The sequence below is a fragment of the Bos grunniens genome, chromosome 10 (assembly GCF_055505025.1).
Source record: "Bos grunniens cultivar Pamir isolate PY7600 chromosome 10, Bosgru_T2T1.0, whole genome shotgun sequence".
Taxonomy (NCBI): domain Eukaryota; kingdom Metazoa; phylum Chordata; class Mammalia; order Artiodactyla; family Bovidae; genus Bos; species Bos grunniens.
This window is the reverse complement of record NC_141174.1, coordinates 89,835,477-89,862,247: the sequence shown is the minus strand read 5'-3', so window position 1 is coordinate 89,862,247 and position 26,771 is coordinate 89,835,477. Positions and strand designations below refer to the sequence as shown.

Below are 26,771 nucleotides of genomic sequence, written 5' to 3'. Positions count from 1 at the left end.
GAACATGTGTTTTCATTTCTTTGAATAAAAACCTAGGACTGGAATGGCTGGGTAAGAATGTGTAATATGAACCAATTGTTCCTTACCAAAAAATTTTGAGAAGGAAATGGCAAAAGAGTTGGACACCACTAGTGACTAAACAACAAATATTGGTTTCTATCAGATCAGATCAGACCAGTCACTCAGTCGTGTCCGACTCTGCGACCCCATGAATCGCAGCACGCCAGAAAAGAAACTGGCACTCTTACCATAAATAAACTACTATATACAAAATTAGATAACCCAAAAGGACTTACTGTAAATCACAGGGAACTCTACTCAATATTCTGCAATACTCTAAATGGGAAAATCATTTGAAAAAGAATAGATATCACTGAATCTATACACCTAATAGATATAACTGAATGCTATACACCTAAAACTAACACAACACTGTAAACCAACTATACTCTAATATAAAATAAAAATCAAGTAAAAAAACAACAACAAAATTTTGAGTCCAGAAGTGTTCAGAACACAGAATCTGGGGAATTCTTTTCATGTTTATATATCAACACATAATTATGTCATATCTCCAGCAGGGTAATCAAATACCTTGTAATCAAATACACTAATATTCCTGCAGCAAATTTAGGAATAGGCAAACTAAGTAGGATTAAGACTATAAATAACCTCAGGTCAGTTCAGGTCACATCTTGCCACCAAAGAGGTTTTCGCACCAACTTAATCAACACTAAGCTCTGTTTTCCAGGTTTCTGGATTTTGTAATTAATGATGCAGCCATCAGTGCTCCGCTTTCTTGGATCATTCAACGACTCCAAAGTTATACCTCCCATACTGTTTTATGTTTTGTTCTCCTGTAGATGTGATAATATGTATCACTCATTTATATCTCTCTATCATTTATTACGGGCGTCCCTGGTGATGACCTCAATTACTAAGATTAATTAGATGAATAAATGGTATCACCTTGTTCTTGCAATAAGATATGTCCTTTGAGAGTAGAGGTTGGTATGACATTACTTTTAAGTTTCTCTATTATGCAAGGCAGAGAATAAGCAAATGCAGATGCTGAATGATTAATAAACCCATGTAAAAGAAGACTTTCATTTGGAAATTTGTTGTGATAAGAGAAATAAAAGTGATAATGCTTACTTTCTACCTACTTTTCTAAATAAACAAATTAAACAGTACTTACTGTGTTTCAGACCCTGTCTAAAACACTTCCCAAATATTAAAACTTCAATAACAACCTCATGATGACATGCTATTCATTAACCTTTTTACAGATATGAAAACAAAGATAGGTTAAACAACTTACTCAAAAGAACAGAAGTAAAAAAGAGTAGATGAGACTCAAATCTAGATACTCCAGTTCTAGATTGTATTTTTAACTACTACACTAACCCTGAAAATAAAAAATATACCATATACCTACATGCACAGAAAAGAAATTAATAAAAACACTATTATAGTGGGCTTCCCTGGTGGCTCAGTGGCAAAGAATCTGCCCCCAATGCAGGAGACACAGGTTCAATCCCGGGTCTGGGAAGATCCCATACGCCACGGAGCAACCAGGCCTGTGCACCACGACTACTGAGTCTGTGCTTTAGAGCCTGTGAGCCGCAAATACCGAGCCCACGTGCATCGACTACCGAAGCCCACGTGCCTGCAGCCCTTGCTCTGCAACAAAAGAAGCTACCATGATAAGCAGCCTACACATGGCAACGAAGAATAGCCCCCACTCACCGCAACTACAGAAAAGCCTACGCATCAGCGAAGACGCAGCACAGCCAAATATAAAAAAAATTGTTAAAAAAAGTCACACAAGAGAATCACTTCTCAGATTTATAAAATAAATTCCAACACACACACACACATCCAGCAGGATTTCAGTGGTTTCTACTTTAAATTCTGCCAATTTTCACAATAATCCTGTATGGAAAACAATCCTACCGAAGGAAAAAATGTACAGACTAAAAACATGCCTTATTTCTAACAGTCACTGTCAAAGCAGTCCCAGCCTCAACAACAATAACTAGTACATAGTGAGTCTCTAATGTTTGCTGAAACCATGAACAAATGGCTAGGATTTCCAACCCAGATTTACTAACTACTAACCTAAACTTTGTTTTGCCAGTGGTAGCTGTCCTGATTTCCTGACTCCAGATGAAGACTCATTAAACACCAAAATATGGACATTTTACTTAAAATTTCCCTACTTCACCCCCTTTTCTCTATTCTACACCCTAGTTTTAGGTTGTTAAGACCTGGGTATTTACAGTATTTACACTAGTTAAGCTTTGCCCTCTCTCTAGACTTGCACCTCTCAAATATAACTTTCACGAAGTATTCAGAACAATTTATCTACAATAGGACTCTGACCACACTACTCAACTGCTAAAAGCTTTTTCCAATGAACCCCCGTATCATGATAAAGGCCATGTTCATTTACATAAGAAATTGTCCACCCTTCTCCTTGCCCTTATGTGCCAGCCTCATCTTTCTCTATATCTTGACTCACACCTCATGCTTTAGGAGCGTAGGACTGCTTCTAATTCTTACAAACTATGGTGCCTTCCGCATCAAGGCCTTTCCAGGCTGTCCTCTTGCCTGGAGTGTACTGGCTAATGTACAGTCACTATTTGAGAGCAGTTTAAGTGTCATCTCTTCAGGTAAGCCTTCTGGGACCACTACCCTGGCTTGTACTCTTATAACACCCAATGTTTGCTGTTTATCATTCTGTTCTGTTATCTATTTGTTATTTGTTTATTTGTTATTTCCTTTAGGGCCAGGACTACGTCTTATTCAACTCTGTATCCTTAGTTCCTGCCACATTGTCTGGCACACAGGAACTTGATATATCTTTCTTGATTGACAATGGTTAGAACACATTTCTTGACTTCTAATTCAGTGCTTTTTTAAATCAATATAAGTTGTTCAGAAAAAGACTTCTTCTCTAACACTGACTATCTTAATGATGAAAAAACTGTTGCCAATACACTATCATATTCTAAAATAATTTATTAAGGAAGATGCCCATGCCCAATAAATCAGTTTTATGACCATCAAATTACGGGAAAGTTGGACAATAAATTTTTAGAGGACTGTCCTTCATCATGGAGCTTAACCTTAAGGTGTACTTCCATGTTTAAAAAAAAAAAAACAAAACTATTTCCCTTCTTTCATTTGCATAAAAGCTTTAGAGGAAAAAGGAAAAAATCCATATCATTTCTGTGCTTTTAGTGAAAGTGGCTCAGTCATGTCTGACTCTTTGAGACCCCATGGACTATATATATAGCCCAAGGAATTCTCTAGGCCAGAATACTGGAATAGGTGGCCTTTGCCTTCTCCAGGGGATCGTCCTAACCAGAGATCGAACCCAGGTCTCCTGCATTGCAGGTGGATTCTTTACCAGCTGAGACACAAGGGAAGCCCTTTTAGTAGTGCTTAGTATTATTAAAGTCATTTCAATAAAAATTAAATATTTCCACAACACAGAAAGTTTTGTTTTTCCTATTATGACAAAATAACTAAGCAGGCTCTCCAAAAAGGGAAAATAAAATTTTAAGTAGTTCTTACAGTGTGTATTGAGTTTTTGTTTGTTTTCCTAAAAACTAGATTTTTTAAATTAAATTTTATTTCAATCAGATAAGTGCTACGGTTGTGCTGTCTGAAAATAACCATTAAAACAAGGTAGCATTACAATGATTCTTTTTGTTTGTTATTTCATTTTTGGTGGTGGTAGAGGTAGTTCTTTCTTTTACCCCATAGGAAATTTTATGTAATCTAGTGTTCTCAGAAACTTGTATTCTTTTTGTTAAGGTTCACTATCATCTTTTCTAAGGTTTACTGAGGTACAACTGACATTAAAAGTGCATGCATTGAATACATACTTGATTATTTTGGACATGTGAAGACACCTATAATATCAGCAAAATCAAGACATTAAACATAGCCATCAACTACAAAAAAAAACAAGTAGCATTCTATAGGTGATACATACAAGTTTATAAAAAAAAGTTGCATTTGTTTTCTAATTTTAAAGATTTAAATTTAAAATATAAAGATCAGCATGCTTTGATTTCAAAATGTAAGCAAAACAAAATTAAATTTTAAAAATATTTTTTAGGAAAATTGATTTGAAGAACCTGAATTACCATTGTGCACATAAGTGAGCCTCCTTTCTTCTCTCGTTACAATGTTTGATATCCAAATATCATTGCTATGTATAAAAGCAATCCAGTCTGGATCAGCTGGGCATAGTTTTGGATCCATCCGAATGTTGGGACAACTAGTCTCCACTAAATTGGGCCGTAAGGGTTGTTGCTAGAAAAGTAAACAACATTTAAAGGCAAGTATCAGGCTTATACATACCTATTTACATACATACAATACAGGGTGTTGTACCAGCACCCTTCCTATAAAATGAATAATAATCCTAAGTATAATATCAACTGTGATAACTGCTCTCCAGAAAAATGTACTTATGTGCCTTACAAGAAATGAATCATTTTTTTCCTATGAATTAATAAGCTAAGCCTAATAGGAACGGAAATAAAGACAATATAACAGCACCTCATAAATTCTGTTGACCAAACCTGTTAAATAGAGTAATTATTGTTTGTTGCATACTTTTATTAAACTTATATGCCTATTTCACTTATTAAATGTTTCCATTTAATTTTACCAATATAAAATAATTTGTTCATAACATTGTAATGAAAGCTAGAAGCGTCACAATTCTATCAGAAGAATAGTTCTAATATCACATGAAAAACTGCTTGGAATAAAATCAAAATTTTAAACTATTTATTGAGATGAATTAAGCTTTTAGAAGAACCAAAAAGGGATTGTCTTGTGATATCATTATCTTTGAAAATCCAACTCAGCAATTACACAAAAAATGGCACACTGATTCCCTTTATTAACTCTTCCTACATAACAAGTGTTTTCAGTATTTTAAAATTATATAACTAATGTCACTGAAAAATTATTAACTAAAAATTAATACCCATAAGGGAAATTAATACCCATATTTCCTATTTTCTTTACTACTAAGTTAGTGGTAAATAACTGGTAAGCAGAATTTTTTAGTTTAACTATCTTTCTGATTTGGACACAAATAATTTTAGGACACCTAGCAGTTTATCAAGCAGTAAAATCAACTTACAGTAAATCCTTGTGGCCCTCCATCTTTTACATGGTAAATTCCACTACCAGCTTGAAATAGAAATGTTCCACTTCCCTGGTGATAATCATAAGAAGCAATTCCAACTGTTCCAATGCGTTTTCTTTCCCGTAATAGTTCTTCTTCTCGAGAATACATTCCATAGTCCAGTGTCGCCTAATGCAGAAAGAGAGAGGTCTCCTATTCCAGTTTTCTGAAAGCCAGCTTTTTGCTTTTATTAATAGCACTGAAATTCTAGCATCTACAGTATTACTGAGTTTACATTTTGAGTGATCCCAAAATTTGTTACAACTTTAAACAGATTAATTTTGGGAAGTCTGCTGAAAAATTTGGTAAAAGGTCCCTATATGAATACTGCATTCATTAGAGAGCAAGCATTAAGCTCCATTACTTTGACTTGGCATTCAAGATCTCCTACAACTTAAATGTAATACAGCAGCTCTGCATGCATTTAAGAGGAGACTCTAGAGTAGTTTAATTTCTTCAAAAGTAGTTTTCTTCACTTTCAGAGTAGTAATAAACCATTTACTTCAGCACTGTGAAGATTAACTTAGATAAAAATATGTAAAATGTTTATTAGCACAATGATTGGCACAGAGTAAAGTTCTCAAACATCAGCTGTCATTAGTTCCTTTCCACTACATCCGCTAATACTACTCTAATAAAACCCCAGGTCAGGCCCATCACATTACTGTGGTGTTCTGGCTCCTGGCCTTTGTTCCATTTCCCTTCACACTGAGAGGCCATTTTTCTTTCTATCCATCTGAGTTTTACTGCTATCCCAAAACCTTAGCCCTAAATCAACGCTGGCCAGGAAAGTTTCCCGATATTTCTATAAGAGTTACTATCTCTTTTACTCATTTGGCTATAGTTTTGTTTTTCACTTTCTTTCAGTAAATGAATTAAAAAAAACGTGAGAGCAGAATCTGTCTCATTTTGTTTTCCCACTTAAAGCAACAGCTAAAATCTCCGTCAAAGAATATTTGTAATTAATGATTGATGATGATGAGGGGCCTTCCCAAACTAAAAGTATTATCTGATACATATATATAAAATTTCACATGTATAAGAAGAAACATAAAGAAAACAAATCTAGTAAGTGCTAGTTTTAAGAATTTATATCCACATCTTCCCTAAGAGCTCTTTATGATAAATAAAGGAATAAATAAGGGAAACAGATATGGTTTCTGCTATCAAGGACTAATTATTTTATTTTATTTTATTTAGCCAAGCCGCAGCTTGCAGGATTTTAGTTTCCCAATCAAACTTTGGTCTCCCACAGTGGAAGCATGGAGTCCCAATCACTGGACCATCAGGGACGTCTCAAGGACTAGTACTTTTAAAGTAGTCAAGTTTATATATCTGGAAAAACACATAATTTAAAAAGATACATGGACCCCAACATGCACTGCAGCACTATTTACAATAGCCAGGACATGGAAGCAACCTAAACGTCCATCAGCAGAGGAATAAACAAAAAAGGTATGGTACATATGTATGTACAAATGAATATCACTCAGCCACAAAAAAGGACAAAACAATGCCATCTGCAGCAATATGGATGGACCCAGAGACTGCCACATTGAGTGAAGTCAAAGATGTGATACTGCTTATGTGTGGATCTAAAAATAAATATAGATACCAAGTAAGTGGGAGGAGGGATAAATTGGGAGATTGGGACTGACATATACAGACTATTATGTATAAAATAGATAACTGATAAGGACCTACTCTATACCACAGGAAACTCACTCAGTATTCTGTAATGGCCTATATGAGACAATAAGCTAAAAAAGCGTGTATATGTAAATGTATAACTGATTCACTGTTGTATACCTGAAACTAAGATAACACTGTAAGCCAACTATACTCTAATAAAAATTTAATAAATAAAATAATCATATGGATTGAAATCTTTGTATTTTCCTCTCAACTTTATGGTAAGCCTAAAATTGCTTTAAAAAATCATTTTTAATGAAAAAAATAAATAAAAGTATGTATGCATATCCAAATCTATTAAACCGAATACTTGCAATTTTTATATGTCAATTATACCTCAATAAACCTTTAAAAAGTGAAACCATATAAAGCACTAGATAAAAACATGGGTAAATTCTTTTATAACCCGAGTGTAGAAAAACTGTCCTATGATAAAAGACAAATTCTAGAAGCAATATCAGAAGGATACATTTTATCATACAAAAGTCTTTCATGTGGTGCATGAGCACATGCACACACACACACAGACACACAAAAATACAAATTACAACTTCATGAAAACATCTGAAACTATATCACAGACAAAGGGTTAATATCTCCAGGAAATAAAAGGCTTCTAAAAATGAAAAAAGGACCATGTTACATAAAAATGGTTTATAGATAAAAAGATGATCAACTCTGCCTATAAAAGAATAGCAAATTAAACTACAATTGGGATAGCATTTCTATCAGATTTGCAAAAAATCCAAATGTCTGACTACAAACTGTGTTGGAGAATCTATGGGAAAACAGGTACAATTATTCCTTGCTGATGGAAATTCATAATGGCACAGCTCCTATGGAAGGAAATTTGATACCTAGCAAAATTACAAAACCATGTACCGTTTGGTCCAATAATTTCAGCTCTAGGAATCTAGTTTAAAGATACACTGGCAAAATGTAAAAAGTTGTATGCCCAAGCTATTTTAATGCAGTACTATTTATAATACAAAGATTGAAAATAACTAAAATGTCCATCAAGAGGGAACTGGTTGAATATGATTCGTCTGTACAACACAACACAGATGTAAAAACAAATAAAGATTATGTATACAGCTTGTCCCTCAGTAACTAGTACTCAGATCAAAGTCTCTTAATACCACTTTCCTCTAAAGGAAGCAGACAGATATGGCTGATTCCAAGCATGGAAAAAGCAGTGTGAAAGATGATCATGAAACATCTCCATACCACCAAATACCAATTACTACCAGGATCATGTCAAAACGATTTGATATGTCAAGTTGACGGGGATTCTAACAGTCAAAAATAAGATAATTTGTACAATAAGAATAACAACTGTCAATGGATCAAAACATACCAAACAGGCTACACTGTAAATTAATAAAGATATGAAAATGAAAACCAAATACTCTCCAAAACTCCTAATTTATCACACATAGAAGACTGTGTTTGAAAAATGGGAAAGAAAGGAAAGAAACATCCTGCCTTTCTATCGTGAACTTCTCCTCAGGATAACTGAATAATTGTTGAATAGCAGTTTTCTCTTTATAGAAGTTTCTCAGTTAATAAATGAAGAAGGAATGATAAAAACTCACTGTTTTATAATAGATCTAGGTAATGATCAAACGACGCTATCATCACAAGCAACTAAAGTTCTATATGACTTTTGATGGGGGCATACAACATTATTGATGAAGTATTCTTTACCTTTTAAATTGTACAAAAAACATATATACATATAAATAATATATATAACATAAAATTTGCCACCTTAACAACTTTTTCAGTATACCACTCAGTACTGTTAATTATACTCACATTGTTGTGCAACCCATCTCCAGAACTTTGCCATTTTGCAAAACTGAAACTCTATATCCATTAAACTTATTAAACAGCATCTCCTCACTTTTCTCTCCCTCAGTCCCTGGCAACTACCATTCTGGTAGTCTATTTGACTACTTTAGGCATCCCATATAAGTGGAGTCATGTAGCATTTGTCCTTTCGTGATTGGCTTATTTCACTTATCGTAATGTCTTCACGGTTCCTTGATGTTGTAGCATGTCACAATTTCCTTCCTTTTTAAGGCTGAATGATATTCTGTCACATATATATGCCAGACTTTGTTTATTCGTTCTTCTGTCCATGGACACTTTGGCTATTATGAATTATGCTGCTATGGACATGGTGTAGAGTTATTTGTTCAAGACCTTGCTTTCAATTTTTTTGATCTGTAAAGTAGTCTTGGGTGGGGAGGGGAAGCAAACCTGTGTCTAATCAAGCTTCTAGACCTGACTACCTATTTCTATTTATAGAAAATATAGGAAACTGAAGAACGTATCAAATAACACCATAGGAATACAATCAGCAGAACAGACCCTCTTTCTTCAATAGATAAACCGTAATGGGGAGAAAAGGACAGAAAGAAAATCAAAGGATTAAAAGGAAAAGAAACTTAAGAAACCTATCAATAAAATGTAACATATCAAACTTATTTCAATCCTATTTAACAAATCAAGTGTAAAAAAAAGAGAGCATTTATCTAAAAATCAAGAAAATTTGAATATTTCATATGAAGAAATGATTAATGACTTTTTAAGATATGATGATACTGTGGTAATGTCTAAAAAGAATATATATTCTTTAGAGATACGATCTATTTAGGAGTGAAATGATATATTTGGGAGCTGTTTCAAAATATTCTGAAAAGTGGGGGTGGCGACTGGAAAGGCTGTAATGAAACACTGATGGCCAAGATGTGATCATTGTTAAAACCAGTTCACATGGGATTCTGCTTTTGCACGGTTTGAAATTTTCCATGATAGACCTCAAAAAAAACCACACAAAAACCTCTGACTCACTAATTTACAACCTACTCTATGTGAAAACGACCATTATTTTAGTTTAACACACTGTTCTTAGAATAAGAAATGTTTCTGCTTTAAAGAAAAGTCACAAAGCAATGTGAAAAACATCCTTGATAAACAGTTATAGTCAAAATGGTTAGCTGTCATGGAAGCTATTTTTTTTTTTTTACTTCTTAAGAGAAATATCACATTTTGGTTCATTTAGCACAAATATGCCATTCAATAATATTCAATGTAAAAATATTAAGTGAGAACCTAAAAGGCAAACAACTGTACCCAAACTATAATCTTGTTCTTTTGATGTTTTCGACCATTTACATTTTGTCTAAAGACAAAATATTGAAGGAAAAAACTTAACCTTTGATTTTCCCTAAATTGAATCTTGCTATTTAGAAACAAAAACTGAACTTAGTACCTTTATTTAATCCTTATATTAGTACTGTTACTAAATATTAGAACTACAATTTAAAGATTTAAATAAAAGCTTTCTGGAAATATATATTACTTCTCTTATGTGAACAATTCTCTCCCAAAATGTGAGAACCATGTAACTAGCAAGTTTACAGAGGGAAAGGTGGTTAAACAGGGAGAAGGTAGTTAAAAAAAAAATCTGGGAACTTCCCTGGTGGTCTAGAAGTTAAGAGCCCATGCTTCCTCTGCAGCAGGTGTGGTTTGATCCCTGGTAGTACTCTTGCCTGGAAAACCCCATGGACAGAGGAGCCTGGTGGGCTGCAGTCCATGGGGTTGTTGAGGGTCGGACACGACTGAGCGACTTCACTTTCACTTTTCACTTTCATGCACTGGAGAAGGAAATGGCAACCCACTCCAGTGGTCTTGCCTGGAGAATCCCAGGGACGGGGGAGCCTGGTGGTCTGCTGTCTATGGGTCGCACAGAGTCAGACACTGTGACTTAGCAGCAGGGGAACTAAGATCCTACATGCCACACCACACTGGGTAGCCAAAAAAAAACTGAATTGTATTAATAACATCTAATATCCCTAGTCTCAGATATTGAGAATTAAATCAAATTTCAGGGTCATACACAGAAAAACATAAAAATGTTTTAATTCTTTTTTTATATTATGACTTATTGGTCTTTTAAAATTGTTTTTATTATTACTTTATTAACATATATCTTAATTCCTTTTGATTCATATCTACTTCAAGTATAAGATCCCAATTGAATTTCTGCCCCTAAATAAATGCAATATTAAAACCATACAGAAAATCATAATAACAACAACATTTAATCCTACCTGAAAAAGATCCAAAAGAGGCTTCCAAGAGAGCATTAAGACTGCTGCTCTGTTGATGGTTTTGGGAATTTCAGAATAAAACAGTGTATTTTCTCTGTTCTCGCCAGACATAGCTATAAAAGAAAACAATCATCTTTTGTTACTTTAAAAAATGGCAATCTGTTTACAACAATCACAGCAGTAAGTACACAACGCCTCTTACATACTGCAGGATGCTGTACTCTGTGGGACCTATAATGCATGTTAACAAGGCAGAGATGCGCACGCCATACGCCATGCTAATTTTCTTCAGTAAAACCCAGGCTCCCAGAAAATATTCAAATTTTAGTCCTTCTCAAAGCAAACATAAAAAGTATATAAGATGTTGTAAGGGTTATGTGTCATTTTTAGTTTTTTAAAAAATTGTTAGTGTCTTACAAATTGGCAACAGACTTATCAGATTTCAAATGGGGGTGCTTTGTGACAACTTCAGATGATTAAGCTTCTTTTTCTGAATCATTTACAGTATTCATTTAGAAATATACATAGGTCTAACTGAATTTGAGTTTTTCTTCAATATAAATATTCTTTCACTATAATCACTAATAAGCTTCAAATGAAAGGACATTCACATTAAAACAACACAGAATCTGATATCTGATTTGCTAAAAGTCTCTTTATCCTTTACTCAGGAACTGTGAAAGAAAGAGGTCCACGTTAAGTAGAAGATGGGTCTATTCTGTGAAATCATAGGATAACTGAACGGGAAGATCACAGCAGTGTAGAATAAACTACATAACAGAGAGAAGTAACAGAAATACAACATGGTTATGAAGAGGTGAACCAAAGAAAACTCATAGTAAAATAAAGTCCTTTTACTCTACCATAAAGGTACCAGAAAGGTTATCACTTCCAAAAAAAACTAGGGGGGAGAGAAAGAGAAAGTAAATAACACAGGAAGAACAAAAACTCTCTCCTGGCAGAATAAATCTTCAGTCTTGTGTTTCTGATAACGGCAGAGAAGGTAGTCTGTGGAAGGACATGCTAACTTCCATGCTAACCCTTGCAAAGACTGGGGATGAGTCCCCAAAGATTCACAGCTTCCTGTATCCCTTTATTATCCTAAATTTTACTTAAACCTTTCTTAGTCTGTCTTGCCTTTCGGAGTAAAAAGTTAGTTATCAGCTGATACTTATTTCAGCATTTGTGGGAGTATTAGTTGCTCAGTTGTGTCTTGACTCTTTTGTGACACCATGGACTGTAACCTGCCAGGCTCCTCTGACCATGGGACTCTTCAGGCAAGAAGACTGGAGTGGGTTGCCATTTCCTTCTCCAGGGGATCTCCCCAACCCAGCACTTAGTTTTGCCTTAGATCTACTTTGCACATTCCAGAGTTACTTTGTTACGTATTTCTTAAGACAGTAGCCACTTATCCATACTATTCATAATCGTACAAAATACAATCATATCCTCCTTAAGCCTTTCCCTTCTAAGAGCTTTCAGCATGCAACTAGGATAAAGCTGGTTCTCATCTATTCTCAATGAGTCATTTCCCACAATCCCTTCACATTCCCCTCTTGAAACTGCTACTGTTCCATGTCTTCCAGGATTCAACCGTGACCAATAAAAATTTCTATCATACACACTCTCCAGCTCTGTGTAACACAGAATGACCTTTTCCCATTGTTTCTTTCTTGTTGACACAACAGTATTTACTGGTGTCTGAAGTATATTACTGCAGATGGTGACTGCAGCCATGAAATTAAAAGACACCTACTCCTTGGAAGAAAAGTTATGACCAACCTAGATAGCATATTCAAAAGCAGAGACATTACTTTGCCAACAAAGGTCTGTCTAGTCAAGGCTATGGTTTTTCCTGTGGTCATGTATGGATGTGAGAGTTGGACTCTGAAGAAAGCTGAGCGCTGAAGAATTGATGCTTTTGAACTGTGGTATTGGAGAAGACTCTTGAGAGTCCCTTGGACTGCAAGGAGATCCAACCAGTCCATCCTAAAGGAGATCAGCCCTGGGATTTCTTTGGAAGGAATGATGCTAAACCTGAAACTCCAGTACTTTGGCCACCTCATGCGAAGAGTTGACTCATTGGAAAAGACTCTGATGTTGGGAGGGATTGGGGGCAGGAGGAGAAGGGGACGACAGAGGATGAGATGGCTGGATGGCATCACTGACTCGATGGACGTGAGTCTAAGTGAACTCCGGGAGATGGTGATGGACAGGAAGGCCTGGCGTGCTGCGATTCATGGGGTGGCAAAGAGTCAGACACGACTGAGCGACTGAACTGATCTGAAGTATATTAATTTTTTTGAAACAAACTTATATGGAAAAAATTAATATTCAGGTAGATATAAAACACTTGAGCAAATAAAATGGCATACAACTTTCTTGAAAAGCTCATTATTTTAAAGAGGACTTCTCTGGTGGTCCAGTGGTTAAGAAGCAGCCTGCCAATGCAGAGGACACGGTTTCGACCCTTGGTCCAGGAAGATTCCACATTTCACAGGGCAACTGCACACGTACATCGCCACCGCGGAGCCCACGCACTGCAGCTCCTGAAGCCCCGAGCACTAGCGTCTGTGCTCCACAGCAAGAGCAGTCACTGCAGTGAGAAGAAGCCCGAGCACAGCAACAAAGAGTAATAACCCCTGCTCACTGCAACTAGAGAAAGCCCTTGTGCAGAAACGATGACCCAGCACAGCCAAAAATAAATAAATATTTTAAAGACTGTCAATTTTCCTAACTTCATCTGTAAATATAATGCAATCCTAACATAACACAGTTTAAGTAGGATTGGGAGAAAGGAGCTTTAAGCTAATTAAAGTTCTCACAGAAAAACAAGCAAACAAAAATAATCAGGAAAAGTATGAAAAAGAGTAATGAAAAGTACTGTTTGTTTACTGTCAAACAGTAAAACATCTAAAGTTATAGTAATAATAGTAAGAGCAGCACAGTATTGGCCCTTGATTTGACAGACAGATCAATGGAGCAAAACAAAGTCCAAAGTACATAAGGATTTCAAAAAAAATACAATCTGGAGTTGAGATAACCTTTCTAGATGTCTAGATGGGATACAAAACTACATAAAAAGTAAAAATTTAACTACCAAAAAAAAAAAAAACAACCCACAAATTTCTACAAAAGGACCAAAGGCAAAAAACATTCAACATTCAGGGAAAAAATTCAACATTCAGGGAAAAAATATCACAATGGATTAATTCCCTCACTGTACAAAAAAATGCTTTAAGTTGACAAGAAAAGTACCCACAACCCAATAAAAAATAGACAGTGATTACAAACAGATCAGTCACAGAAAAAAACACACAAATGCCTTGTAAATATGTGAAAGGATGCTCAACTTCACTCATAGGAGAAATACGAATTAAAACTACAATGAAGCATGGAGATATAATGAACAGCACGATGCCTGTAATTAATAATACTATAGTGCATATTTGAAAGTAGCTAAGAGAATAAGTCTTAATAGTTCTCATCACAAGGAAAAAAATTTTTTTATTAACTATGGTGACAGATGTTAACTCGACTTACTGTAATGGTCATTTCACAATGTACACAAATATTGAATCATTATGTTGTACACATGAAACTAATATGTCAATTACACTTCAATTAAAAAAACAATAATAAAAAAATCACAGTGAGGGATTGCTGTTCACCAATTAGATTGGGAAGGATAAAAAGTTTGCTCACTCACTATTGGTACAGGTACAGAGAAATACATACTCTGAGACAATGCTGACAGGGATGTAAACTCTGTAACCTCCATGGAGGGGTAGTTTGACAATATCAATAAGAATTCAGAAAGTGTACACCTTTTGTCCTAGTAATTCCACTCTTTGCAATTAGTCCTATTAAGTAAATTCACACATGTATAAAATGATATATAGTGATATTTGCTCCCTCATTTTTTGTAATACCAAAATAGAAAGACCTAAATGGCCATTAGTAGGGGCCTGGTAAAGTAAAATATGGGGCTTCCCTGGTGGCTCAGAGGGTAAAGCGTCTGCCTATAAGGCAGGAGACCTGGGTTCGATCCCTGGGTCAGGAAGATCCCCTGGAGAAGGAAATGGCAACCTACTCCAGTACACTTGCCTGGAAAATCCCATGGCCAGAGAAGCCTGGATATGGCATAATTATATAATGGAATACTCTGAAATTGCTTTAAAAAAATCTATAATTACTAATGTGGACTCATGCAGAGACTATCAAAAAAAAAAAAAAAAAAACACTTTTGGAGGAGGGCATGAGACCTATTTTTAAAAACTTGGTAAACAAAGGCATATCAGGAGGTCAGTGCCCTCAAACTCATCTCAGCCCGTCCTTTCCCACCCAACTCTCAGCTGTGGGAGTTTACTCGGGCCTCAGCTCCTTCAGTGTTCTCATCTCTCACATTCTTTTCTTTCTTACTCTACCAACCAACACCGACCAAACATTCATTCCCTCAGGCTGTGGGTTAGGAAAATAAAATAGCATAGCATGACTACATGAAGGAACTCCAAAATTTATGGGCTTGGGATCCCATTTCAACTACTGTATTAGGGGTGAAATCCCTTTTGGTAAGCACTTTTAATGGTAATTAATAAACATTTTTGTGAGACATTTGTTTACAGTTAAGAACTACAGACAGTATGGCTATAAGTTTTAAATACTATACAAAATATAAGGCCTTTCCCCCTAATTTTGCCCAAACTCTCTTCCAACCAAATTGCCTGATTTAGCAATTATGGATGAGCTTTTCTTACAATGCTTCTCCAATCAAAGGAAAGTCTGACTTTCTGCTTCCAACAAAGCCACAGCATAAGTTTCTTGAGAAAGATATATATGTATTCCAAGATGACTTGGGCTTCCCTGGTGGCTCAGATGGTAAAGAATCTGCCTGCAATGCAGGAGACCTGGGTTCGATCCCCAAGCTGGGAAAATTCCCTGGAGAAAGGAATGGCTACCCACACCAGTATTCTTGCCTGGAGAATTCTATGGAGAGGAGTCTGGCGGGCTATAGCCCATGGGATCACAAACAGCAGGCATGACTGAAAGACTCACTTTCACTCAGACAACTTACCTAAATATTTCAGCACCATCTCTCAATAAATGTATTCAATGAGTGACAATGAATGAATAAATGGGCCTTTGGGACTTAAGCTAATAACTGTACAAATAATAATTACCAGTTGGTGAATACTAGGTAGCATACTGTAATTTACAACTATTATTTGGTGTTTTTTTCCGGTATTTTTTACAACTATTATTTCTAATCCTAAAAAATAATACTGTAGTGCAGACAATTGCTTGGGAGATCGCACAACCAAATTTTTTTTTCTTTTCTTTTTTAGTTTTCTTCTTCAGACTAGCTGTAGTAAAATTTGTTTTGCTTGTACAAGAACAGTATTGTGTTTATTAACATTTGTTTAAATTTGGGTTGGCCAAAAAGTTTGTTCAAGTTTTTCCATACGAGCATACAAAAACCCGAACAAACTTTTTGGTCAACTCAACACTTAAGACAATCCTGTGAGATAGATATTAATCCTTGTTTGATAGATGAGGAAACTGAGACTCACAGGGTTAGTAAGTCAGCCATGGAGTTGATGCCAGAGCCTAGGCTTCTGACTCCAAGACCGCCTCTTTATCTACCGCCCTGTGTCTATGTATGTGATAGATTAGTCATTTCTTTCAATGCTGTTCTGTGCTTAGTCGCTCAGTTGTATCCGATCCTTTGCAACCCCATGGACTACAGCCCACCAGGCTCCTCTGTCCTTGGGGATTCTCCAGGCAAGAATACTGGAGTGGGCAGCCTATCCCTTCTCCAGGGGGATTTTCCAACCCAGGAATCGAACCAGGGTCCCCTGCATTGCAGGCGGATTCTTTACCAGCTGAGCTATCAGCTGTGCCTAAGCATCCTTGGTGCTCAGTCTTTACTACCTATTCCTTTTACCACAACATCTTAGCAAAACATTTAAGGTTTATAAACAAAAAAGAAACAAAAAAAGTCAATCAGTGATATAATAGACTTAAGGTCAACATCTTAAATCTGGACTGAATGGGCTCAGGAAGAAGAGACCAAGACCAGCCTTGATTAAAAAAATGAAAGCAGCAGCTGTTGAGAATGGGAACAAACTACTGGTTTTATTATGTGTGTTCCTCATCCACCATTCCTAAAGAAACTGACCGTACTGAAGGAAAATCATTTACAATTAGCTTTAGGAAGAAGTAATATCTGGCATCTTTACTTTGAAAGTAAGATCATGATCAACTGATTTGTTATCTGCAAATAAAAACAAAATTAATGGGACAAAAAGTTAAAACAGTACCAAAACTGAAGTTCTTCAATTTATTTTTTTCTCTTTAGTGGAGCCATCACTGATTCACTTATTTATTCAACAAAATTTGAGTGCCCATTGCATCTAGCCTCTAATTCTGAATTAAGAAAGCATTTCCTTTCAGAAACTATGACTTCACACTCACCAAGGTAATAGATCCTGTCCGAATGAGGCCCATCTGGGTCATTCCTCTTCACAAACATAAAATCATGTGGTGCCTTAGCCATCATGTAGCCATGGTATTTTCTGGTATCAGCAAGCAGCTTTTTAAGCTGACTCCAGGAATATCGCTCGACATAAAATGGCTCCAATTTAGGCCGATCCTGTGATTCAATATTCTCCTCACACTCTGCAGTTTCAAAGATCTCAACACCCAGCTGTTCTGTTTCCATCGCTGCTGCCATGTTGCATTTTCCTAAAATAAATAAATAAGCCACATGAAGTTCACAGATCTGTCCTCTCTTACATTAACCAGAATGACAGCCTGATTAGGGTCCCCCTTCCTCCCCAAAAAAAGGGGGAAAAGTGCTTTTCAGTACAGTTGCAATGAAACTTAGTAAGAAAAGCAATAGCTCCCCCTTCTCTGTGTTCAGTGTGAAACAGATTTAAAAAAAAAATTGAGGTCATGTCTATTTCACAGTGACTATAAATCTCTTTGGCAACTTTTATAAAAGGCTCTCCTTAGGTATCTCTTGCCAAAATTCCTTCTTCTTTCCCACACTGGAAGGAAACAGGCCATATGCCAGTTGGCTGCTATGTTCCTTCAAAGAGCATGTCAATAGTGAAGCTAAATGTGCCAAGGGAGTTGAGTGTTTTTGCACTTTAAAAAAGTAATACATTTGATAAATTGTGGACTTCTTCAACTAACAGAAATAATCACAACCAATCAGAACACTAATAAAATTGTTGCAAAAAAAAATGTACTTGTAATAATCATCCTGGAGCATTTACCCAAGATAATACAAATACCATTTCCTTTTAAATAGGACCTCCAAACACCAAAAGACCTAACTGGTTGATACGTTTTTCTTGTCTTTGCTCTTGCTAGATAGCACTATTTGACCATCCCTTGTGTGCCTTTATACTTTTATTACTGATTACACAACTTTTACTCTCATGATCAAATGAGAAGAGAAGAAAGTGGCTTTAGTTGTAATTTATGCTGAAAACATTTAATGTTTGTATTATCAATATTTTGACAAAAGTCGGAACCCAATTTACTAGTTCAACCCCAAAACAATATTAACATTTTATCTACTAACGATGTTTCTTTCATTTTACAAATCTGGAAGATGATGATTTTTTTTCCTCTATCCAGTTCAATATTTAAATATTAACAGGTGCAAAGTATCAGAAAAAAACAACAAGTGTTATTATAAGCCACTGTAAGATATTCTGACATGCATTATTTATAACACTACCAAAAAGGAACAACATAAAACTTGGGGCAACCTGCTCTTTTGGAACTAATAAATGCCAAAAACATGAGGACCTGGGAGATAAACTGCACTGCATTTGTATAACCAATTCACATAATTATTAACCACTTCTACAACAAAAATCAATACACGGCTGTAAATTTAACATGTCTTTTTTAAGGTTTAATTTCACAGGTTAATAGGAGCTCAGGGTAAAAAACTACGGCCCACAGAGAAAAAGACTAGCAAGTGTAGGCTGTGAATTACTCCATCAGGTATGCTGTGTGATGAAATAAACAAAACTGAATGGCTAGGATACTGTGCCTTTTTTCAAGTTACCCTGAATTACACTGCCATTTTCAATGTAACAGTAGCAAGAGCGTTGGAGAGTTTTACAGGTATACAACTTGCAACATTATTACAACTGGGCATTTACCTCCCATGATTAAAATCCACACAGCTCAATAGAAAAGTCATTCAGCTCAACTGATACTCAGCACACTGATGTCAAGTAGCAGTATATGACAGTCCTGGTTGTTTGCCCATCTAAAAGCTGGTAGAGGTCTGTTTTCTATCAAATATATAAGTGGATCTAGTTTAATTGCTAAGAGAGTGAGGGACAGGTTAAACAAGGAGATACACAAACCGGGCTCATTCTTGTCCACTCCTTGTGTTAATTTGGAACTTCATCTCCAAATCACTGCTTGAAACAACAGAGAACGGGGATGGAACAGGGAAGCTTAGCAGACAAGACTTCCCAAGCTCACCGCCCAGCTTCTTGAGCTACTGATGTCTCTTGTATGTAAACCTTGCATTACCTTGCACTTAAGCATGTATCAGATATTCCTAAATTGTACTAGATGCCCACACTCACCATTTCTCTTTCTCCACTCTCTCTCTCTCACACACACATTCTACAGTTCAAATGACACTACTCCTCTGTATTTTACGGTAAATGTATATTCTGCATTTCCTTGCACAGACCTGATATTACATAATTTTAGTAATATACACAAATGTGTAACTAATTTCCATATTTCCATAACACCTTATATATACATCCTCAAAACACGTGACCAGAGTTTTCTCATTTCAACAATGAGAAAATAGGCCAGTACACATTCTCAGTACCGTGCATTTATTTCACTGCCCCACCTACCTCTTCACTTGAGGCCCTTCCCTGGTGCCTACCTGATTGTATTTTCATCTGTTCAGATCTCTTCCACATTCAAAGAGATCTTTTTTCAAGTGACTCAACTTCAAGCATAGATCCCTCTGCTCATCCTGCTCTCTTCTCACAGGAGTCTTTCCTTTTCTCACCATCCAATCCTGCTCACCAGGATAATGAAATAAGATATAAGCCTGTTGATCATTATTAAAATGGATCATATGTGCCCCCAAAATATCAAACCTAAAGTCTCAATTAGTACTTAGAACTGACACATATTCTTTTTGAAATAATATACAATGCCTGGATTATTTTGTATCTGCATTTTCTGAAAGTTATAAAATGACTTTATTTCAGAAATGTACAGCTGAATTTACTCCAAAGACTATCTACACAGTGGTTTAGTCCTGACATTTGGATACATATTAAAAGGTAAGTTATAGAAATTCTTTTAAAAGTATAAAAGGCATACAGATGTGAGATTACTCAGTGGCTATTACAAATTCTCAGAATGATAGATAATGGATAATAAAATTTATTTCTCTGTGCCTGGTCCTGTTTTTCTTTTACATAATAATCAATTTGTATTATTTTACAGAATTCATATTTAGCAGATTGAAGACAGAACAGATTCAGTGTAATAACCAGTAAGAACTATTAATACAAAACAGGCCATTTCTGTGGAAAGAGAATATGCTGTTAACATTAAGATTTTCACAAGATAAAGAATGTACTATCCATTTTCAGTGCACTCCATTTTTGCTTCTTTCCTTTCCATGTTACTTCGAAAATATTGATAACTGAATTAGGTAACTTCTCTGAAAAATGGAAGTGTTAAGTTTGTTGAAATTCTGGCTTAGTAAAAGAAAAAAGCAGAGTCTGTGATTACACCCGTTATTTGGTTATCGGTTTTAATCAGAGGCTTTCATAGCCCTGACAGGTGATGGAGAGACATGCAGGTCACCGGCAAATGGAGGGGAAAAAGTGAAGTTGTGCTAACACAGCCAACAACAGGACTAAGAGGTCAAGACACCTTCTCATGCACTAAGACTCTCATTCAGAGAAGAGTATGTCGGGTTAGAAAACAGGACTCTTGAATCCGGACCCACTCAGACATCATTCCTTAATTTTTAATCCAGGCGCCAGTTTGTCCACTTAAACATCCCAAGCCTCACTGAAGCCTAGTTATTTCACTCGCCAGGATCCACACAGCTAGTTGAGAGGTTTATTATCACAAAGTGGGCAAAGACCTTGAGAGCTAGAATGAAGAGCAGAAGTGTAGCAGAGAATATTAAGGGGACTTGGGAAGATGCCGAGACTTAAGAAAAATGTGTGAGAGGACAGGTTTGAAATGGGAAAGTAAAGAACCTATCCTGCCCTGGTGGGTGAAATAGAATGAGAAGGGGCCAGTGAACAAGGAGGGAAGGAATCGACCTAGAAATGGGGCAGTAGGAAGAACACCAGCTAGGAAACCAGAAAATCTCAGTCCGAATCCGGTCTGCCACAGTCGGACTTTAGGCAAATCCCTTTGCCTCTGTGGACTTCCGCTTCTCATCTGTAAGCCTGGACAACACCCGGCTCCCAACCCCAGCAAGGCTCAATTAAGATAACGGACGTGGAAGTCCGGCGGCCAGCACCCAGCGCTCAGGGGGCGCCCAGTGAACGGTGGCTGACTCGGAATCTGAGAGCCTCGGCTTCCTGTTCCGGCAACTGGGGCTCTACCACCGGCTGTGGCCCGCGCAGAGCGGCGCGCCGGGTAAATCGCAGAGCTAGCTAACCGGGAGAATGCGCCGGGCAGCTCCTCCGAGAGGCGGAGAGGCCTGAGTGGGCAGGGGCGCAGGCCTCGCGGGCGAAGGGGAAGGAGAGAGGGCGGATACTGCACCTTCCCCCCTCCCCGGCCCCGCCCGGACCGTCCTGACGCGCGCTAAGGAGCGGGCCTGCGCCGCTTCATGCCGCGCCGCCTCCACTCCAGACCCGGCTGCAGCGGCTTCCTTGGCGACGGCGCCGGCGGTAACCGAAGGGGCGAACACGGCACTTAAAGACGGCGGCGGCGGCGGCGGCTCCGGCACTTCCGGTTTCTTGCGCGCTGCCCTCCGACCGGAGAAGGCGCAACGGGGCCAAGAAGGGCGCCGCTCTCTGTTAGATGGGGTTCACTTTTGACAGTGCCGTCTAGTGGCCAGAGGGGCGAACGAGGAGCGGGAAAGAAACCGCGAGAGTGGGGGACAGAACAAATCCAGAAAACGGCAGTAACTTGCTGGAAATTACAGGAAGAATTGTGGCACGTCTCATCTTTTTTTTTTTTTTTCCTTCGACAAATACATATTGACTGCCTCTTATGTGCGAGGAGGAATTGTAAACGCTGAGATTAGAACAGGGGCCAAGTCAGGCAAAAATCCCTGTCCCTTCATAGAGGAGACATGGAGAGGGAGGGGACCTCCGCCTGGGGATTTCTAGGTGTCTCACTGATATGGTGCAAAGAACCCTGAAAGGACGTCCCAGGTGGCTCAGATGGTAAAGAATCTGCCTGCAATGTGAGAGACCTGGGTTCGATCCCTGGGTTGGAAAGATTCCCCTGGAGAAGGAAATGGCAACCCACTCTGGTATTCTTGCCTGGAGAATTCCATGGACACAGGAGCCCCGTGGGCTACAGCCCATGGCATCGCAAAGAGTCAGACACGACTGAGCAACTGACACACAAAGAAATGTGAACTTGGAGTCAGAAAGCTTGGCTTTGGTACTAATTAATGACTTTCAGCGGGTTAGTCTCTGAGCTCACATGGTTTCTTGATCTGTGAAAGTGCTATACTAGCATCACTTAGTTACAATTAAGGAAAACCATGTGTGTCATACAGATACAGAAAGATGGAGAAACTGGGGCTCAGGGCAAGGAAGGGAGTGATCTTGCTTTTAGCAGAACCAGAGGCAGGTCTCTTGACGGGTAATTTATTTTCTACTCTGCACTACACACTGTCTGAGAGAAAGAGGAAAAAGGAGCCTTGGGAGATGACTGGGAAGGTGCTAGGTGTAGAATCAAACAGTGGACAAGCTGGGCCTTCCCTATTTTCTATTATTGCAAGGAACCATTTGGCAGAGGTGTCATGAGGGTTTATTTATGTAATTATTCACCCTGAACTTAAATGTGTCTTCACTCAGAATTTTGTTTTTCAGTTGTTCCCTTAAAAGAATAGTCATTTTTTCACTGGGACTCCTCTATGAATTTTGTGCAAAAAACTAAAACAAACACAAAACACCTGAAAGGACTTTGAATGCACATGCTAACAAAATAAGCAAAACATCTTCATTTCATTAGTGAAAAAGCTGGCTTTAAACTAAACATTCAAATAACTAAGATATCATGGCATCCAGTCCCATCACTTCATGGTAAATAGATGGGGGAGAAATGGAAACAGTGACAGACTTTATTTTTGGGGGCTCAAAAATCACTTTGGACAGTGACTGCAGCCATGAAATTAAAAGATGCTTGCTCCTTGGAAGAAAAGCTGTGATGAACCTAGACAGCATACTGAAAATCAGAGACATCACAAAGGTCCATTTGGTCAAAGCTATGGTTTTTGCAGTGGTCGTGGGATGTGAGAATTGGACCATAAAGAAGACTGAGTGCCAAAGAATTGATGCTTTTGAACTGTGGTCCTGGGGAAGACTCTAGAGAGTTCCTTGGACAGCAAAGAGATCAAACCAGTCAATCCTAAAGGAAATCAACCCTGAATATTCACTAGAAGGACTGATGCTGAAGCTCCAGTCCTTTGGCCACCTGCTGCGAAGAGCCTACTCAATGGAAAACACCTTGATGCTGGGGAAGACAGGTCAGGAGAAGAAGGGGGCGACAGAGGATGAGATGGTTGGATGGCATCATCAACGCAATGGACATGAGTTTGAGCAAACTCCAGAAGATCGTAAAGGACAGGGAAGCTGCCTGTAGTCCATGGGGTCACAAAGAGTCAGACATGACTGAGCGACTGAACAACAACAAAAATGTTTACTGAATCTCTGCCATGTGCCTGCCACTGTTCCAAGCACTGGGGCTATAATAGTAAACAAAGTAGGCAAAATCCCTGACTTTGTGCAGTTTACATTCAAATAAGAGGAAAGAGACCTCCTCAAAAGCAAACAAAAACTATATAATTTTATTGATTAAAAAAACAAGCTCCAATAGATAACCAACAAGGACCTACTGTGTAGCACAGGAAATACTGCTTAATAGTGTTTAATAATCTATATTGGAAAATGACTTGAAAACAAATAGAAACATGTATGTGTATAACTGAATCACTTTGCTGTAGACCTGAAAGTAACACAATGTTGTTAATCAACTATATCAATATAAAGTAAAAAAAAGAAATTAACAGTAAAGCTCAGGGGAAAAGAAAAACACCAACCCCCTCAAGACAAACGAACACACTCCAGAGAGGTAAAAGATTTTCTGAAGTCATGTGGCTAATGATGGACTGAACTAGATTTGAATTCATATTTCTTGTTTTCAGTCTTATTTTCTCTTTCTGTGGCAGGGTTAAGGCTCCCCTGATGGCTCAGTGGGTAAAGAATCCTGCAATGCAGGAGACATAGGAGACAAGGGTTCAGTCCCTGGGTCAGGAATACCCTTGGAGCAAGGAATAGCAACCCATTCCAGTATTCTTGCCTGGAAAATTCCATGGACAGAGAAGCCTAGTGGGATACAGTCCAAAGGTCGCAAAGAAGAGTTGGACACGACTGAGCGACTAAGCACACACACACACATAGCAGGCTGGCAGGCTTAAAAAGCCTCTAACCCTGAGAAAGCTGTGGGAGAACATCTTCATGAACCCTGGCCACCTTGTATGTAACCACAAAGGCCTCCCTCCCAGGTAAAAGGGTCAAACCGATACTTACCTGAGTTGTAGCAGAATGCGTTGTGACTTTTCTGAAACTGGAGAGGACCAGAAGCCTCTGAAGACCTTGTCCCCTTGCAGGTCTGATGAGCTGGAGACTTTCTGCCCCATCCCCTCCTACCCCCCCAGAATAGAGCTGAGAATATAAAAACCTCTTAGCTGCAGCCTAGAACTGGCTCCTCAGCAGGCAGTTATCCCAGAACTTACATTGCAGTCACCTGGCCCCTTTTGCTTCAGGAGTGTCCTTTTTCATAAGTGGGATAAGGATCACTGGCAGCTGGCATCTTGATACATTCTTCCCTTTGTGGTATATGTAAGTAATGCACTTTCTGAGGCTAAACTGGCTCCTTGCTTTTCTTTTTATTTTGACCATGCCATGTGGCATGCGGGATATTAGTTTCCCGGCCAGGAATTGAACCCACACCCCCCTGAGTTGGAAGGGTGGACTCTTAACCATTGGACTGCCAGGGAAGTCCCTAAACTGGCTCCTTGTATATTTACTGGCTGAATCAGTCAGGTCTGGGCCTTGCCAAACTTGTATATGTGTGCTTGACAAAACCTACTTAACTGTATCATATTAGGCTACACTCTAGGAACTCCTCAGGAAAAGGCAAGTTATCTAGCACACATGGTCTGAATAAATAGCATGGTGGGGATGATACAAATCCACTCTTGCTAATCAAAACAAAAAGCATCATAAAACAATCATATTCTGACATAATGGACAGCAGGCAGCTAAGTGTGAGTGAAAGCCAGAGTGGTAAGGCCAAGTGAGAACCCTTTCCAGGGAACCCTGGCTGCGACTTAAAAAAAAATTTTTTTTAAATTTAAATTTGGCTGCATCAGCTATCAGTTGGTTAGGTATTAGCTGCAGCCTGGAGGATTTTTTTTTTCCCCTTGTGGCCTGTAGCCTTCTTTCTAGTTGTGGTTCAGGAGCACAGGGGTTCAGTAGCCCCTCTTGCCTCTTTTATAGGATCTTAGTCCCAGAAGAGGGATAGAACTTATGTCCCCTACATTGGAAAGTGGATTCTTAACCACTGGGCCACTAGGGAAGTCTCTGGACTGCATCTTGAAATCCATGCCTGTTTGAGCTAATCAGATCCTCATACAATTCTGGGCTTCCCAGGCAGCTCAGTGGTGAAGAATCTGCTGGCAATGCAGGAGACAAGGGTTCAATTCCTGGAAGGACCCTGAAGTAGGTAATAAACTATTTCCCCTGAAGTAGATTCTTCCCTGAGTCAGGAAGAGCCCCTGAAATAGCAGCCCACTCCAGTATTCTTGCCTGGAAAATTCCATAGACAGAGAAACCGGGCAGGCTGCAGTCCAGGGGGTCACAAAGAGTCAGATACACCAGCAGTTCTGACCTCATTTTTAGAAAATCTGACACCTTTTCACACTGGGCCTCATCAGAGACCAACCTGTCTCCCAGTTCTTCTGCATCTACCAGTCCATGATCTTCAGGCAGTGGTACTTTTGCTCAGGTATTCATGGGTCAGAGCCCGAATTTCTGGAGTCAGGCAGTCTTGGGTTCCCATCCTGGATCCTTTCCTTACTAACAGATTAATATCAGGCCTCTCTTTTTATTTCTCTCATCTGTAAACATTCTCCTCCCTCTTATACTTGGAAATTTTAAAATAAAGTTTTAAAGTATAAAAGAGATAGAGAAAGCTTCTGACATAGACATTAGAAGGGGGCAGAAAGAGTGCCTGGACAATTTTTATTTAGTCTGCATATTGCTCCAAATATTTTCTGTCTTGAATATTCAACTGAGGTTAAAAGAGAAGAATCTGTCTTTGTTTTCTAACCCCAAAGTCACAACTCCCAGAAAACAATGGTTGCCTCATGCTGCTGCTGCTGCTGCTGCTGCTGCTGCGTCGCTTCAGTCGTATCCGACTCTGTGTCCCTCTATTGGGAAGGATCAAGGGTTAAAAAGGAAGAA

The 26,771-nt window shown here is 38.2% G+C and overlaps 1 protein-coding gene across 9 annotated transcripts in view; it reads right to left on the bottom strand.

The window, feature by feature from the left end:
* The window catches only part of DPP8 (dipeptidyl peptidase 8), a 57,314-nt gene extending 32,343 nt beyond the window's left edge, over nt 1-24,971 (bottom strand). For 3 of the 9 annotated variants that reach the window (XR_015135438.1, XM_086322982.1, XM_086322987.1), the window contains exons 1-6: nt 24,834-24,971; nt 19,970-20,107; nt 17,506-17,775; nt 11,032-11,144; nt 5,174-5,347; nt 4,161-4,329 (exon numbers count right to left, since the gene is read on the bottom strand). Coding sequence is in view for 7 of the 9 variants with exons in the window: in XM_086322982.1 (XP_086179108.1) it covers nt 4,161-4,329; nt 5,174-5,347; nt 11,032-11,144; nt 17,506-17,775; nt 19,970-20,006 (763 nt within the window). In the remaining 2 variants the exon portion in view is untranslated. Of the gene's footprint in view, nt 1-4,160; nt 4,330-5,173; nt 5,348-11,031; nt 11,145-17,505; nt 17,776-19,969; nt 20,108-21,380; nt 22,042-24,833 lie in introns of those variants that run through there. The other 6 variants (XR_015135439.1, XM_086322983.1, XM_086322988.1 and 3 more) reach the window with 4 other exon arrangements.
* Between the last annotated feature and the right edge of the window lie 1,800 nt (nt 24,972-26,771).